The 15,406-nt window shown below is 47.5% G+C and overlaps 1 protein-coding gene across 1 annotated transcript in view; it reads left to right on the top strand.

The window, feature by feature from the left end:
- Positions 1 to 1,613: 1,613 nt before the first annotated feature.
- UBE3C (ubiquitin protein ligase E3C) overlaps positions 1,614 to 15,406 on the top strand; it is a 128,076-nt gene continuing 114,283 nt past the window's right edge. Inside the window, exon 1 of the mRNA XM_039472736.2 lies at positions 1,614 to 2,024. Coding sequence (XP_039328670.1) covers positions 1,959 to 2,024 — 66 coding nt within the window. The 5' untranslated portion in view covers positions 1,614 to 1,958. The remainder of the gene's footprint in view (positions 2,025 to 15,406) is intronic.

Below are 15,406 nucleotides of genomic sequence, written 5' to 3'. Positions count from 1 at the left end.
CCCCGCGTGCCGCAGCCACCCCTCTGCCGGTTACATACCTACAGGAAATGAAATGGTCTCTTTGGAGCTCCCTCAGTTCATTGCAACATTACTCACAGCAGCGAAGATACAGGAGGAACTGCTGTCATTTGCAGCATGTATGAGCCTGGAGGACGGTAGGCCAAGTGAAGCCGCACACAGAGAGAAAGATACTGTACGAGCTCACTGCTACCTGGAATCCCAACAGTCAAATCTTGTCTAGAAACAGAGTAGAGGCGTGGTTTCCGGAGCTGGGGGAAACCGGCGGACAGGACACAAACTTGCAGTTGTGTTGCATACATGTGCCAGAGACCTAATGTTCGCAGGAGGACTTTTTTTTTTTTTTTTTGAGATGGAGTCTTGCTCTGTTGCCCAGGCTGCAGTGTAGTGGGCCCGATCTGGGCTCATTGCAACCTCTGCCTTCCGGGTTCAAGCAATTCTCCCGCCTCGGCCTCCTGAGCAGCTGGGACTACAGGTATCTGCCACCACGTCCAGCTAATTTTTGTATTTTTAGTAGAGGCGGGGTTTTGTTATATCAGCGAGGCTAGTCTCGAACTCCTGACCTTAATTCGTCCACCTCAGCCTCCCAAAGTGCTGGGATTACAGGCGTGAGCCACTGCACCTGGCTGTAGGAGGAGGACGCAGATGACATCCTATTGTGTGTTGAAATTTTGCTAAGTGTAGATTTTAGGTACTCTTACCACACACACACACACACAAGGAAGGTAATCATTTCACAATGTATGTGTCAATGAAATCACCGTGTTACACGCTTTATTTACAACCAAAATCAATTTTAAAAATTGGCTTCAATCGTGTATGATATGTATGTATATACATGAGAGAAGTTTTTATGTCTAAGTATGTGTGGATATAAGACACGTTTATGTATAGGTGGTCCTCAACTTAAAATAGATCAACATACAATTGTCTGAGTTTGTTTTGGGTTTATTGCAGTATTAAATACATTTGCAACTTAGAATATTTTCATCTTACGATGGTTTATGAGGACATAGCCCCGCGGTAAGTCCAGGAGCGTATTTACGCATACACTGGTATGTGCTCGTATGACAGAGACACGCTCATGCCGTGTGCATAGACATTTCTGCACGTGTGCTGGTCAGGAGGCTCATCTGCGCATGTCTGCGTCCACGGTGAACACTCACGTGGTCGGGGCGCGTGACACACCCAGAACAGGTGGGCCGGACACAGGCAGCCCGGGCCAGCCGCTCCCTTCCCGCCTCCCTCCCTCGGGCCTGCCATCCCACTGGGCGCTCCCGGCCCGCGCCGGCTGCCGGCCCCTGCACCCCGCCCCGCACCCCGCGCCCGGCCCCGCACCTGCTCGGCCCCCAGCCCCGCGCCGTGCGCCCCGCCTTTCCCGCCCCCGCGCGCAGCGCCCTCCGCACGCACCAGGCCCCGCCCGGGCCGCCGCGCTCCTCCCCACGCTCCAGCGCGCCTTGCGGGGCCGCGCACGCTGGCGGAGCCGCCGGGAAGAGCGCCGCGCCGTCGATGGCGGGGGCGCGCACGCTGGCGGAGCCGCCGGGAAGAGCGCCGCGCCGTCGATGGCGGGGGCGCGCGCGTCCGCGGGGCCGAGGACGCAGCGACGGCTGGCCGCCATCTTCCCTCCCGAGGCGGCAGCTCCGGGTGCGAGCGCCGGGTCCGCGGCCCGCTGGGCGCCTCTGCCGCGGCCGGAGCAGTGGCCGGCGTGGATGAGGGGCGGGCGACGCAGGGCCGCCCCTCCAGTGTCGCCGCCCCTCCCGCCGCAGGGCAGGGCTGGGAGGGTCCCGCCCGGGGGCGGGCTCGGGTCGCCTCCCGGCCGCCGCGTCCTCCCTGCCCCGGGCCGGGCGGGCGGGCGCCGAGAGCCTCCCAGCCCGCGCCGCGCCCCGCCCGCCCGGCTGCTCCCGCGGCGGCGCCGCCCGCACATGGGCTAGGCGGCCAGGATGTTCAGCTTCGAAGGCGACTTCAAGACGCGGCCCAAGGTGTCCCTCGGCGGCGCGAGCCGGAAGGTGAGGGCTGGGCTGGCGCGGCGCCCGCGGCTGTGGCCTGCGCGGCCGGGGCTCGGGCCGGGGCTCGGGGCCTCCCGGGTCGGGCCTCGGGGCGTCAGCTCTCCGGGACTCGGGGCCGGACTCGGGGCCTCCCCGCCCGTGGGAGCCCTGCCTGCCCGCTGCGCTTCGGGACCCGGGCGCGCTGGCGGGGGCTGCCCTTCCGCGGAGGCGGCGGCTGAACCCTGGCGCGCCTGGTGCTCCCCAAGGTGAACTTACCCTTTCTGGGTGTTTCCTTCCAGAAATGCGCTTTCCCTGCTTGCTCGCTCCCGCCCGGCATCAGGGAGTGGCTGCGTCTCGAATGCCACCTGAAGGGCGTTTTCTGTTGTAGAAGGTGAACGGCACGCACTTGGTGATAATCGATCATCTCTGGAGGCAGAACGCCCAGTGAATAACCACGTGTTTGAAACCAAGACCGGGGCAATGATTCTTTTCCAGCCTCGCAGAAACTGTGGAGAGACTCCCGACCTGTAGCTGTTGTGATCAGTCATAAGTTGTTCACATGGAAATTGTTTAGGATCAGGGTCGGCAAACCGTGACGCCTGTGTTGTTGCTAGTGTAAAATTTCCAGCTGTCTGTTCCTGGTGACCGGCATCTGTTGGTTCATGGAACCACGACATCCTTGAACACTGTGGCCTGCTCCTGCGCCTCTCTTTGCACCTCTTCCCATCATTTCTGAAATGTTCTTTAAAAGACTTGATCTAGTTGTTCTTGTCTGTCAGTATATTCTGTATATCACAACTACCAGCTAGGCACGCAACGCTGAGCGGGTGCTGGCAGGCTGAGGAGGAACGTGCTTTTAGAATTGTGCTGCGGAGCTGTGTATGCTAGTTACTGGGGGTACGACGGAACCTGAACAGGGAGTTGGGAGAGAAGCGTGCTGATAATTCTTAAGCTTTGAGGTTTGTGTGATGGTGATTGGTGGGAGGTCACTTGTGCTCCAGAACGAAGTAACTGCAGTCACAGGGTGGGCGTGGTGGCGCTTAGGGGCTTCCATGTTAATGAAAATTCCTTATGAGAGCAAAGGATTTCTACAGTTAGGAGAGACTTCAGATAATCTCAGGGCCAAATGCCCTAGCTTACAAGTTTGGAAGGTGAGCTGCAGAGCGTTTCAATGAGTGCACAAACACACAGCAAGCAAGCGGCAGACCACCTGAGACTCCACACCATTTACACAGGGCAGTGGCCTCTGCTGCAGGCAGGAACACCCCACAGGGCATGGATGTTGGTCCTTTTTCACCAAGCAGTGCATCTCTTCTCTAAGGGAGTGAGATTCCTATCTGTTGATCAGAATCTCGAGGGAAAACAAAAAACTTTTTATTGAGGTATAACTTAAGATGCAGTCAGATTCACAAACATTAAGTGTTATGCTGTGGCCTGTCCTCTAGAAGAGGCTTTGGAGAGCTTTGTGCAAGTGAAATTGAGGAAGGGGATAAGGAGGCTGGGCAGGGCAGGAAAAGGCATCTTCTCAGCTGCAGGCTAGCTTTAGCCTCATCTCACCAGCAACATGCCATAGTTGTCCCTTATTGAGGCAGAGGGACTCGGGGCTGCAGGCTGCCCCGAGGATGAGGGTGGGAGTGTCGCACTGCTAACCTGAGTCCAGGGCCATACTTCTGGGAAAGAGTGGCAGTAGAGAGCCTTTAGTAGGAACTGGCAGCAGCTGGGGCATGGGTGCTCTGGCCTGGTAAGGGAATCTGGATGGGGAGCCAGCTGTGTGTTCAGCTTGAAGGATTTGGGTGTATGGGCGCGCTCCTGTAGATGGGACACCGCACATCAAAGGAAGACCCTTCCAGGCATTCCAGAGGCTCCCCTGCACTCACACCCAGTCGTGTGTCACTCAAAGAGGGAGACACTGTCACTAGGCCTTTTGGGTGTTGTGGGACCATCCTAGAGTGCACTTAACACAACCCTAGCTGGTGTCGCCCACTACGCACCTAGCTGCTTGACACGCTACGCACCTGAACAGTGTGTTTCTGTACTGAATACGGTAGGCAACTCTTAACACAATGGTGAATATTTGTGCATCCAAACGTAGGTCCAGTAAAAATACAAATTATAATCTTACGGAACCACAGTCTATATGTGGTCTGTGGTCCATTATGCCATGTTTGCCTATGTTCCTCTCCCATGAAGGTGACTGCCCTTCTGACCTCTGTCACTGTAGATTATCTTTACCTGTTGAACTCAGGGACATGGAGCCACTGGCCGCTTGTTCTTTGTGCCTGGCTTCTCTGGCTTGGCTTCTGTCTAAGGTGGATGGGCTCCACCTCGGTGCAAGGCACTGCCCTTTGTGTGAACGCACCGTGGTTTATTCTGTGTTTGTTTTTTTTTTTTTTTAACGGGCATTTGCTGTGTGTTCCTTTCGGTCCACGTAATGCTCTTATGCTGGGTCCTAGGTTGTGTGTGTGTTCATCTGTCGTGCACACCACGGCCACAGTTTACCCGTGAAGCATGCCCGTAGCATCTGAAGATGTCCAGGTTTCTGCACCCTTAACCAACACTTGATATTGCACATCCTTGAATTTTAGTGAGACTAGTTTCTTTGTGGTTTTAATTTTGTTTACCGACAGCTATGGCGAGCACCTACATGCTGCTTGCTTTCCTGAATTTTCTTTGGCTGCCACAGAAGTCCCTCCCTTTGTTGGAAAAATGAAAAGTTATGATCTTTTTCATATGTCTTAAATTATTTTTTGAAGTCTTCCCTTTCTGGAGCTTAGTGGGAAATGGAGTAGTTACCACCTTTTGAATGATAGATCTTCTTGTTTTTTCATATCAAATACTTTTAGTGTTTATTATTTGTGTCGCTCTGTGTACGAAAAGTCTGGCTTGAAGAAGTGTACAGTCTTGGTGGGGAGATAAGACTTCAGCAATTAAAAATTAAATAACAGTTGAGAGTAATTGCTACATTCTAAATTTCCCCTGGGCTGATTCAGAAAAAGTGGAGTTGGTTGGAGCTTAGTCCTAAAAGATGGGTAGAATGAGGATGGATGAAAGACAGGAAGGCATTCCAGGTGCGTGGAAGGGCATGTGCGGAGTAAATGTGTATTGGATTCCATTAATTCAGAGTCACTCCAGGGAGGTAAACATTGATTACACATGGACATAAAGATGGGGACAGTAGACACTGGGGACGCTGCTAGAGGGGAAAAGAGGGACAGGGACAAGGGCTAAAAATCTACCTTTTGGGTACTGTGCTCCCTATCTAGGTGACGGATCCTTCATACCCCAAACCTCGGCGCCATGCAGAACATCCGTGTAACAAACTTGCATAGGTACCCCCTGAATCTAAAGTAAAAGTTGAAATTATTTTTTTAAAGTCCCACTGATTTTTACCTTTAAATATTAATGACATCAGGGTACATACTGTAGCATGATACAGTTTAACTGGTGGTAGCGTATAGAAGAATATCTTGGGGTCATTTGATTCTAAGTATGAAAATTGGCTAAAACTGGCTTAGTAGGCAAAACAAAAAGAAACAGAAACAAAGGATAAGCTGCCTCTCACGGAATAGAAAGGGCAGAAACAACCAGGTAGCAGGTGTCACACCGCAGGAGTCACTTGTCTTTCTCCTGGAGCTGTGTGCGCTCCTTTCTGTCTCCTTCATCCCTGGCTCTGCACACTGGCTTTCTCCATTTCACACACAGGGATTCCTAGCTTATGTATCAAGAAAGTTAGATCATAATTACCACTTTTCAGGAAGGTCTGATTGGCCTGGGTTGCGTTTCCACCTGATGAGCTCAGTCTGAGGAGGGCTTGGAGGCTTGATTCAAATGGAGCAATCTCGCTGCGCCTGAGGGCTGGCATAGATTCTTCAAGAAGCGGGGAGTGGTGGTTGAAGGAATGCCTAGGTTCCTGTGGGATGTACACAGGAAGCAATCTGAGCTAGAGATGCAGATTTGGAGGTTATTAGCAGACTGGGGCCTAGAACACAGTTCTCTCAGAGGGCATGGAGTTTGGGACAGGGCGGGATTTGTGAGGTATGCAGCATTTACTGTGTGTGGGGGTTGGGGGTCTTACTGAGAGTGGAGGAGGGTAGTGTCCAGGGAGTAAATCTCAAGGAGGGGGGAGTGACTGGCAGTGCTGGGTGCTGCAGAGACGCAGCAAGCCCACTGACTGGGGAGCTGGGAAGAAGAGGGCATTCTGTAGGGTAGTCAGAGCTGGAAGTCAAGAGCATAGCACATTGAAGAGTGAATGGGAAGTCAGGAATACAGCAGACCAAGGCCGGATGCTGTGGCACTCTCCCATAATGCACTGCAACGAAAGCTGAGGCGGGAGGATCGTTGGAACCCAGGAGTTAAGGCTGTCCTGAGCTGTGGTCATGCCACAGCACTCCAGCCTAGGCCACGCAGCATGACCCCATCTCTTAATAAAGAAAGGCAGGGGCAGTGGGGAGGGGACAGGGTAGACCTTCTTTGAAAAGGACCAGAAGAAGATGGATGATACAGGGAAATTCAGGGTCTCAGGAAGAGGTGGTTTTTTTTTTGTTTTGTTTTGTTTTGAGGGCATAGGGGAAGCTTAAGTTTATAGAGTGGGAAGGAAGCGGTTAAAAATGTAGGGAAGACAGGAGTGGTTTAGCTCTCAGAGTCTTTGAGAATACAGGAGAGTGGACAGAACTCAGTGAGCAGTCAATTAGAAATATTTTGAGACTTAAAATAGAGGTCAGTATGGATATAGAAAAGTTTGCAGATTGGAGGAACTGAAACTTTGTGAGTTTTTGTAGATCTGATAATAGTGGGAGTAGAATTAAGATCACTTTAATGTTTGGTGCTTTTTTTTTTTTTTTTTATAGACAGACTTTATATTTTAGAGCAGTTTCAGGTTTTCAAGGAAAGGGTAGGGCTTCCATCTGCCTCATCTCCCTCACCTCACTTTTCTCTGTTATTAGCATCTGGCATTAATGTGGATCATTGGTTACAATTGATAAACCAATATTGATAAGTTATTAACTCAAGTCCATAGCGTATATTTGGGTTCACACTGTGTGTTGTGCATTGTCTGGGTTTTGACAAATGTATGATGGCATGTATCTACCCTTACAGCATTATATAGAATAGTTTCATTGTCGTAGAAATCCTCAGTGCTGGCCAGGCACAGTGGTTCACACCTGTAATCCCAGCATTTTAGGAGGATGAGGCGGGTGGATCACTGGAGGAAGGTCAGGAGTTTGAGACCAGCTTGGCCAGCAGGGTGAAACCCCACCTCTACTAAAAATACTGACAATGAGCTGGGCGTGGTGGTGCTGTCCTGTAATCCCAGCTACTCAGGAGGATGAGGCAGGAGAATTGCTTGAGTAAGCTGGGAGGTGGAGGTTGCAGTGAGCCTGTATGGTGCCACTGCACTCCAGCCTGGGCAACAGAGTAAGACTCTGTCTCAAAAAAAAAAAAAAAAAAAAAAGGGGGAAAAAGAGGCTGGGCATGGTGACTCATGCCTGTAATCCCAGCACTTTGGGAGGCCGAGGTGGGCTGATCACCTAAGGTCAGGAGTTCGAAACCAGCCTGGCCAACATGGTAAAACTCTGTCTCTACTAAAAATACAAAAATTAGCCAGGTGTGGTGGCAGGTGCCTGTAATCCCAGCTATTTGGGAGGCTGAGGCAGGAGAATTACTTGAACCTTGGAGGCGGAAGTTGCAGTCAGCTGACATTGCACTGCTGCACTCCAGCCTGGGTGACAAGAGACTTGTCTCCAAAAAAAAGAGAGAGAAAATAAATCCTCAGTGTTGTGCATGTTCACCCATCCCTCCCGTCCCCACAACACCTGGCAACCACTGATCTTTTTACTGTTTCTACTCTAGCCTTTTTTAGAATGTCGTATAGTTGGAATCATACCCTATGTAATCTTTTCAGATTGACTTCTATCACTTAGTAATACGCATTTAAGGTTCCTCCGTGTCTTTTCATGGCTTGACAGCTTATTTCTTTTTACTTTGTTTTTTATCAATTAATAGGCTAATTTTTTAAAGAGTAGTTTAAGGTTTACAGAAAAATTAAAAGGAAACTATAGAGTCCTCAAAACCACCTCTCCCCTGCATGCTGTTTCCTTTGTTATTTACATCTTGTATCTGTGTGGTACATTTGTGACATTTGATAACTATTGAATTTTAATGAAGTCCAGCTTAGCAGAGTTGTTTTTCATGGATCATGCGTCTGGTGTTTTATCTAAAAGTTGTTACCAAACCCAAGGTAAACTAGATTTTCTTGTGTGTTCTAGTAATTTTATAATCCTGTGTTTTACATTTAGGTCTGATGTATTTTGAGTTAATTTAGAGTATAAAATCTGTGTCTAGATTTTTAAATTTTTTTTGTTTCTGGATGTCCAGTTAGCACAATGTCTTCTGAAAAGACATCCTCACTCCATGGAATGCCTTTGCTCCTTTGTCAAAGATGAGTTGGCTATATTTTTATGGATCTATTTCTTTTTCTTTTTGAGACAGAGTTTCGCTCTCGTTACCCAGGCTGGAGTGCAATGCCGCGATCTCGGCTCACCGCTACCTCCGCCTCCTGGGTTCAGGCAATTCTCCTGCCTCAGCCTCCTGAGTAGCTGGGATTACAGGCACGCGCCACCATGCCCAGCTAATTTTTTGTATTTTTAGTAGAGACGGGGTTTCAGCATGTTGACCAGGATGGTCTCGATCTCTTGACCTCGTGATCCACCCGCCTCGGCCTCCCAAAGTGCTGGGATTACAGGCTTGAGCCACCGCGCCTGGCTTATGGATCTATTTCTAAGCTCTGTTATGGCTCTACTCTCTCCTCCATTGATGTGTATCTCTTTTTTATCAGTACCATACCATGTTGATTACTGTAGGTTTATAGTAAACTATACTACTTACTATGTATATATCGTAGTAACTTTTTTTTGAGACCGAGTCTCTTGTTGCCCCTGGTGTGCAGTGGCTACTGGCATGATCTCGGCTCACTGTGACCTCCGCCTTCTGGGTTCAGGTGATTCTTCTACCTCAGCATCCTGAGGAGCTGAGATTACATGCATGTGCCACCACACTTGGCTAATTTTTCTGTTTTTCGTAGAAACAGGATTTCACCACGTTGGCCAGGCTGGTCTTGAGCTCCTGACCTCAAGTGATCCGCCTGCCTCGGCCTCCCAAAGTGCTGGGATTACAGGTGTGAGTCACTGCACCTGACCATAGTTAAGCCTTGAAGTCTGGTACAGTCAGTCCTTCGACTTTCTTCTTTAGTGTTGTATTGACTATTCTGGGTATGTTGTCTCTCCGTAAGAGTCACTTTGTTGATATTCACCAAAAAAAAAAAAAGACCTGTTGGGATTTTTAGTGGGATTGCATTGAATCGGTAGATCAAGTGGGGAAGAACTAAAATCTTGAGAGTGTTGAGCCTTCCTGTCCATGAATATGGAATATCGCTTAATTTGTTTAGTTCTTTTAGTTCTTTCGTCAGTTATGTAATTTTCCACATATAGACTTTATACATTTTTTGTTAGGTTTATACCTAAGTATTTTTGGGGGGTGCTAATGTGAATGGTATTGTGTTTCAGTTTCAAATTCCAGTTCATTGCTTATTTGTAGAGAAGCAGTTGACTTTCGTGTATTAACCCTGTGTCCTGAAATCTTGTAATAGTCACTTCTTAGTTTCAGGAGGGGTTTTTTTGGTTGATATTTGGAATTTTCCGCACAGATAAGCATTTTATTTGCAACCAAAGACTGTTTTATTTCTTCCTTCCTGATCTGTATGGCTTTTTTTCCTAAGACCATCAGAAAGCAGTGCGTTTTATTTTCTTGTCTTACTGCATTAGCTAGGATTATAGTTCAGAAGTAGCGGTGAGGACTTGCCTTGTTCTTGATCTTAGTGGGAAAGCTTTGAGTTTCTCATCATTAAGTATGCTGGGTTTTTTGTTCTTTATCACATTGGGGAAATTCTCCTCTATTCCTGGTTTGCAGAGATCTTTCTTTTCTTTCTTTCTTTCTTCTATCATCAGTGAGTGTTGGGTTTTATCAGATGCTTTTTCTGCGCCTGTTACTGTTATGTGGTTTTCTTTCTGCAGTCTGTGGATATGATGGATCATCTTAGAAAGTCATTTCAGAATATTGAACCTGTCTTGCATATCTGGGATAAATCCCACTTGATTGTGATGCATAATCCTTTGTATACATTGTTAGATTGAGGTTGTTAATGTTTTGTTCAGGATTTTTGCATCTCTTTTGATAAGGGGCATCAGTTTATGGTTTTTTTGGTGATGTCTTTTGTCTGGTTTTGGTATTGGGTGATATTGACCTTACACAATGAGAATACTCTAGGGCCTACCGAAACCAATTACTGTAGTTTTACTGCTGCTGTTGTTGTTGTTGTTGTTGTTTGTTTTGAGACAGAGATCCCTGCTGTTGCCTAGTAGGCTGGAGTGCCTGGAGTACGGTGGTGCGACCTCACTGCCACTTTCGTCTTCTGGATTGTCCTGTCTCAGCCTCCCAAGAGGCTGGGATTACAGATGCCCACCACCACGCCTGACGAATTTTTTTTTTTTTGTATTTTTAGTAGAGATAGGGTTTCGCCATGTTGGCCATGCTGGCCTTGAACTCCTGACCTCAAATGATCTGCCCACCTCAGCCTCCCAAAGGGCTGGGATTATAGGTGTGAGGCACCCTGCCCAGCCTCAATTGCTATAGTTTTAATTCTTCCCCTTTGATAGGTCTAGACTGTTAAGATTATAAGAACTTGATTGCTTAGCTTTGTAAAACTGCCCTCTGTTGTTTAATTGAAGGGCTTACCTAGAATATTTTCACTTAAAAGGTTTTGTGCTATTTTGTTTTAAAAAGCAGGCGTGTAATGCATGTGATGGTATAATGCTCCATATACATTGCAGTGGAACATAAAAACTTTTTCTTACAGATTTGGTATCAAATAAAGTCAAAATATTTTCTAAGATCAAATTAGTTTTTTTTTTTTTTTTTTTTTTAACCTCTTTAAGAGAAAGGTTCTCACTGTCTCCCAGGCTGTAGATGGTCTCATAAGACCATAGAACAGCCTCAGAAGAAGTTCTTGCAAAGCTGTAAGGAGTTTCCCTCTGTGACTTTTCTTTTGTTCCCCTATTGTAGAATGTAGGCCCCTAGGAATCTGGAACTTGGGCATCTTATTTTTTGACTGTGACCCTTGTTTTAAACTGCCTTTCACGCAGCTGCTTTCTGCATGCCCCTGTTCTCCTGTCTCAGCTGCCAAATGCCACCATGCTTTCCATAGCCCATCACCTTCGGCGTGGTGGCGTGGTGGCAGGCGTACCGCCTGCTGGTCTGGAGCTTGGATGGACGTTGGGAGTGCATCAGTGGTCATTGAACTTGTGAGATGAGAGGACGGCAGCAGGGGACGTTTTCTGCCTGTGTGTTCAGTGCAGAACTAAAGGACCACAGTATTTACATTAAAAACAGAGAATGGGCCAGGCATTGTAGCTCACACCTGTGATCCAAGCACTTTGGGAGGCCGAGGTGGGTGGATCCCCTGAGGTCAGGAATTTGAGACAAGCCTGTCTAACATGGAGAAACCCCATCTCCACTAAAAATACAAACATTAGTGGGGCAGGGTGGCTTGTGCCTGCAGTCCCAGCTACTCAGGAGGCTGAGGCAGGAGAATTACTTGAACCCTGTTGGCAGAGGTTGCAATGAGCCAGGATCGCGCCACTGCACTCCAGCTCGGGTGACTCCATCTCAAAAAAAAAAAAAAAAAAAAAAAAGCAGAGAATGAGGAACATGCAGGAGATTCGTGTGGATGGAAGCATCATCAGACAACAGGTTTATACAAGGGAAATGAGCAAAGCAATGTGTCAGAAAGTAGGGCTTGTTGGCAGAGCGTCTGTACGTGATACACCATAGCCATGAGTCTGTCCTATGGATTGACCATAACACATTTGTGCTCTTGGTTATGGCAAAGTTGAGGGCTGAATTGTTTTTTTCTTTTCTTTCTCTCCCTCTCTTGTGTCTTTCTTCTTTTTCGAGATAGAATCTTACTCTTGTCACCCAAGTTGGAGTGCAGTGGTTCCTTCTGAGCTCACCGTAACCGCAAACTCCTGGGCACAAGTGATCCCCCTGCCTCAGCCTCCCGAGAAGCTGCAACCCAGCTACTTTTTTATTATTTGTAGAGATGGAATGTTGATTTGTTGCCCAGGCTGGTGTTAAATTCCTGGGGTCAGGCAGTTCCCCTGTCTTGGCCTCATCGTGCTGGGATTTACAGGCATGAGCTACCATGCCTGGCCAGTTGTTTTGTTGTCTAACATCAAACTTTTATTTTTTAAAACTAGTATACGTGTTCTTGGTATGAACTTTGTATGAGCTATACATGTTTGTTTTTTAGTTTTAGACATTTAGTTTGTTTCTCTTTTATTGTGAAACAATGTGTGTTGGCCAAGAATTTATAATCATTTTTTAGGAAAAATTGCGGAAGTTGAATTGCTTGGTCAGGGTATGTACATTTTATTAAGGCTTTTGATACTTTGTTCCCTAGGAAAATAGTATTGATTTCTGTTTCCTAGTCTAAGCAATTAAAGGTGATGTTGGCATCTTTGTTTGATTGTAGAGACTTAAGTTGCGTTGAGCTTCAGAGGGTCTGTCCATCCTTCCTCCCCTCCGTTCCCCTCCCCGCCCCCCATCCTCCCCTCTCTCCTCCCTCCCCTCTCCCCCCTCCTCTATCTCCTTCCCCTCCCCTCCCTCCCTTCCCCTCCCCTCCTACTAGGTCGGGCCCTGTCTCCCATACCAGAGTGCACTGGTTCGACCTTGGTTTATGGCAGCCTTCACTTCCCAGGTTCAATTGATTCTCCCTTCTCAGCCCCGCGAGTAGCTGGGATTATAAGTGCACACCACCACACGTGGCTAATTTTTGTACTTTTAGTAGAGACAGGGTTTTACCATGTTGGCAGGGCTGGTCTCCAACTCCCGACCTCAGGTGATCCACCAGATCCAGCTTCCCAGAGTGCTGGGATTACAGGTGTGAGCCACCACACCTGCAGAGGGCATTATCCTTTGAAGATGTTTCTGTTTCTCTCCTTATTGGTCACATTTAGATCTCTGCAGTACTCATTGTTGGTTCTCTGGCAGGGCACTTTCTGGTATGCTCTCATTGGTCTTGACTTCTGTCTGTGAGGCAGAGGTGTTAGTGTCCTGTGGAGGAAGAAGTCAAGGCTCAGAGTCCAGATAATTCAGCAGAACCCCAACACCGCCCCGTGGTTTACCGGATGCCGCGCGGCCTCTCCCTCGTTTCTGGGCACGTTGTCTTGCCTGCATGTCTTGCTTCTGTCTCCTGCTTTACTTGTACGCGACCCTGTCTGCAGGCACTGAGAAGGTGGCTTCAGCAGTCTTTTGGAACTAATTTTTTTTTTTTACAATGCAGCTTTAACGTAATTTTTTTTGCCTGTGGCTGCTCATGCCTATAATCCTAGCACTTTGGAAGGCCGAGGTGGGTGGATCACCTGAGGTCAGGAGTTCAAGACCAGCACGGCCAACATGGTGAAACCCTGTCTCTACTAAAAATAATAAAATTAGCCAGGCGTGGTGGCGGGCACCTGTAATCCCAGCTACTCAGGAGGCTGAGGCAGGAGAATCACTTTAACCTTGTGGGGCGGAGGTTGCAGTGAGCTGAGATCATATTACTTCACTGCAGCCTGGATGAAGAGTGAGACTTCCTCTCAAAAACAAAACAAAGTAAAATAAACAAACCAAAAAAATCGCTTAATTTGTAAAATACTCTTTCAAAGATGGGTTAGTAGACCCCAGTTTGTTGGTAGTTGGTATGGCTCACGTCACATCTTTCTACTGTGAAACCCCTTTACTGCAAAAGATGAAATCATAGAAAGTGTATTGGGAACTTAAAGAAAAAATGGCTGACTCTGGAACTCACTCTCTGTGACTTAGCTGTTCATCTTTTCTGGGCTTCTCTTATATCATGTAATGAGAAAATCATAATTCTCTTTTTAATTTTTTATTTTTAACAGAGACAAGATCTCATGATGTTGCCCAGGCTGATCTCAAACTCCTGAGCTCAGTTCATCCTTCCACCTTGGTTTCCCACAGTGTTGGGATTGCAGATGTAAGCCACCACACCGGACCAGAAAGTCACCGTTCTTGATAATTAGAAAGTCTGACTAGATTATTACAAATCTTCCTTGCTCTAAGAATGATTATGTTTCTACTCTGCAGTCGGTGGCCTTTTAAAAAAGTTAACTTTCCTCAGAGCATTCTGGGAGGCTGAGGTGGGCAGATGCCTTGAGCCCAGGAGTTCCAGATCAGCCTGGGCAACATGACGAGATCCCGTCTGTACGAAAAATACCAAAAAAAGACCACAAGGTGGTGTGCACCTTGTGGTCCCAGCTACTTGGGAGCCTGAGAGGTGGGAGGATTGCTTAAGGGCAGGGGCGGGGGAGGGGAACAGAGGTTGCAGTGAGCCAAGACTGTGCCACTGCACTCCAGCATGGGTGACAGAGAGAGGTCCTGTCTCAAAATAATAATAAAAGAAGTTAACTTTTTCTATTTAAAAAAAAAAAACCAAAAAAAAAAAGTTTAAAGGTCAGACCTTCTAAAGAGCATCCATGAAATAATCTTCTCACTGAACCCCCTAACTTCCCACTATTATCATTTTCTCAGGATCCTTTCAGAATGTGTCGAAACATAAACATACTTCCCCTCTCATTTTGATTCCATATCAGCATCTTTATATTTGTTATTTTTTATGGTATATAATATCGCAAAGCTTATATTTAATATAACCACTGTTTAAAAGTTGAATTTTCGATGCCACAGAAGTAGCACTTGAGTATAAATTTCCTCATTAAGGCAGTTTACCTCTATGGAAGGGTGTGGCTTATAAATAGAACAATGGTGAGTGCACATTTGGACAAGGGAGGAAGAGGAGTACTTATGCCTGATGAGGGTCACCCCTGCTGCTGTGTCGTCCCCCTGTTGGCTAGGGTTAGACACAAGCTAGGCTAATCCCAATTGGCGATTTTAAAGAGAGCAGGGGTACAAGCTGGAGTGGCAGGGTGGGTGGTTTGGCAGGAAGGATGGTTACAGGCAGGTCACAGCAGGTAGCCAGGGGTGATCTAGGTCAGAGAAGGTGACCAGAGCAGGTGACTGGAGCAGGTGACCAGGATGAGTCAGGACGGAGCTGGGAGGCTAGGGAAAGGATGTGAACTGCTGATTAGAACCAGTGGAGAAGGTTGTTACTGGAATTACAAGGAAGTTAAACTTTAAAACAGAGAATTAAAGAATAAGAGAGCTGAACTTACTGACATAGTGATTCTTTGAAGAGAAACTTGGGGTTCACTGTATCTGACACCACTTTCCTATCAGTGGATACATATAAATTGTCTTCAGAGTTTGCTATTAAAATAGTGCCATATTTA

Source organism: Saimiri boliviensis, chromosome 10 (assembly GCF_048565385.1).
Source record: "Saimiri boliviensis isolate mSaiBol1 chromosome 10, mSaiBol1.pri, whole genome shotgun sequence".
NCBI lineage: Eukaryota > Metazoa > Chordata > Mammalia > Primates > Cebidae > Saimiri > Saimiri boliviensis.
This window is presented reverse-complemented; position numbering and strand designations above follow the sequence as displayed.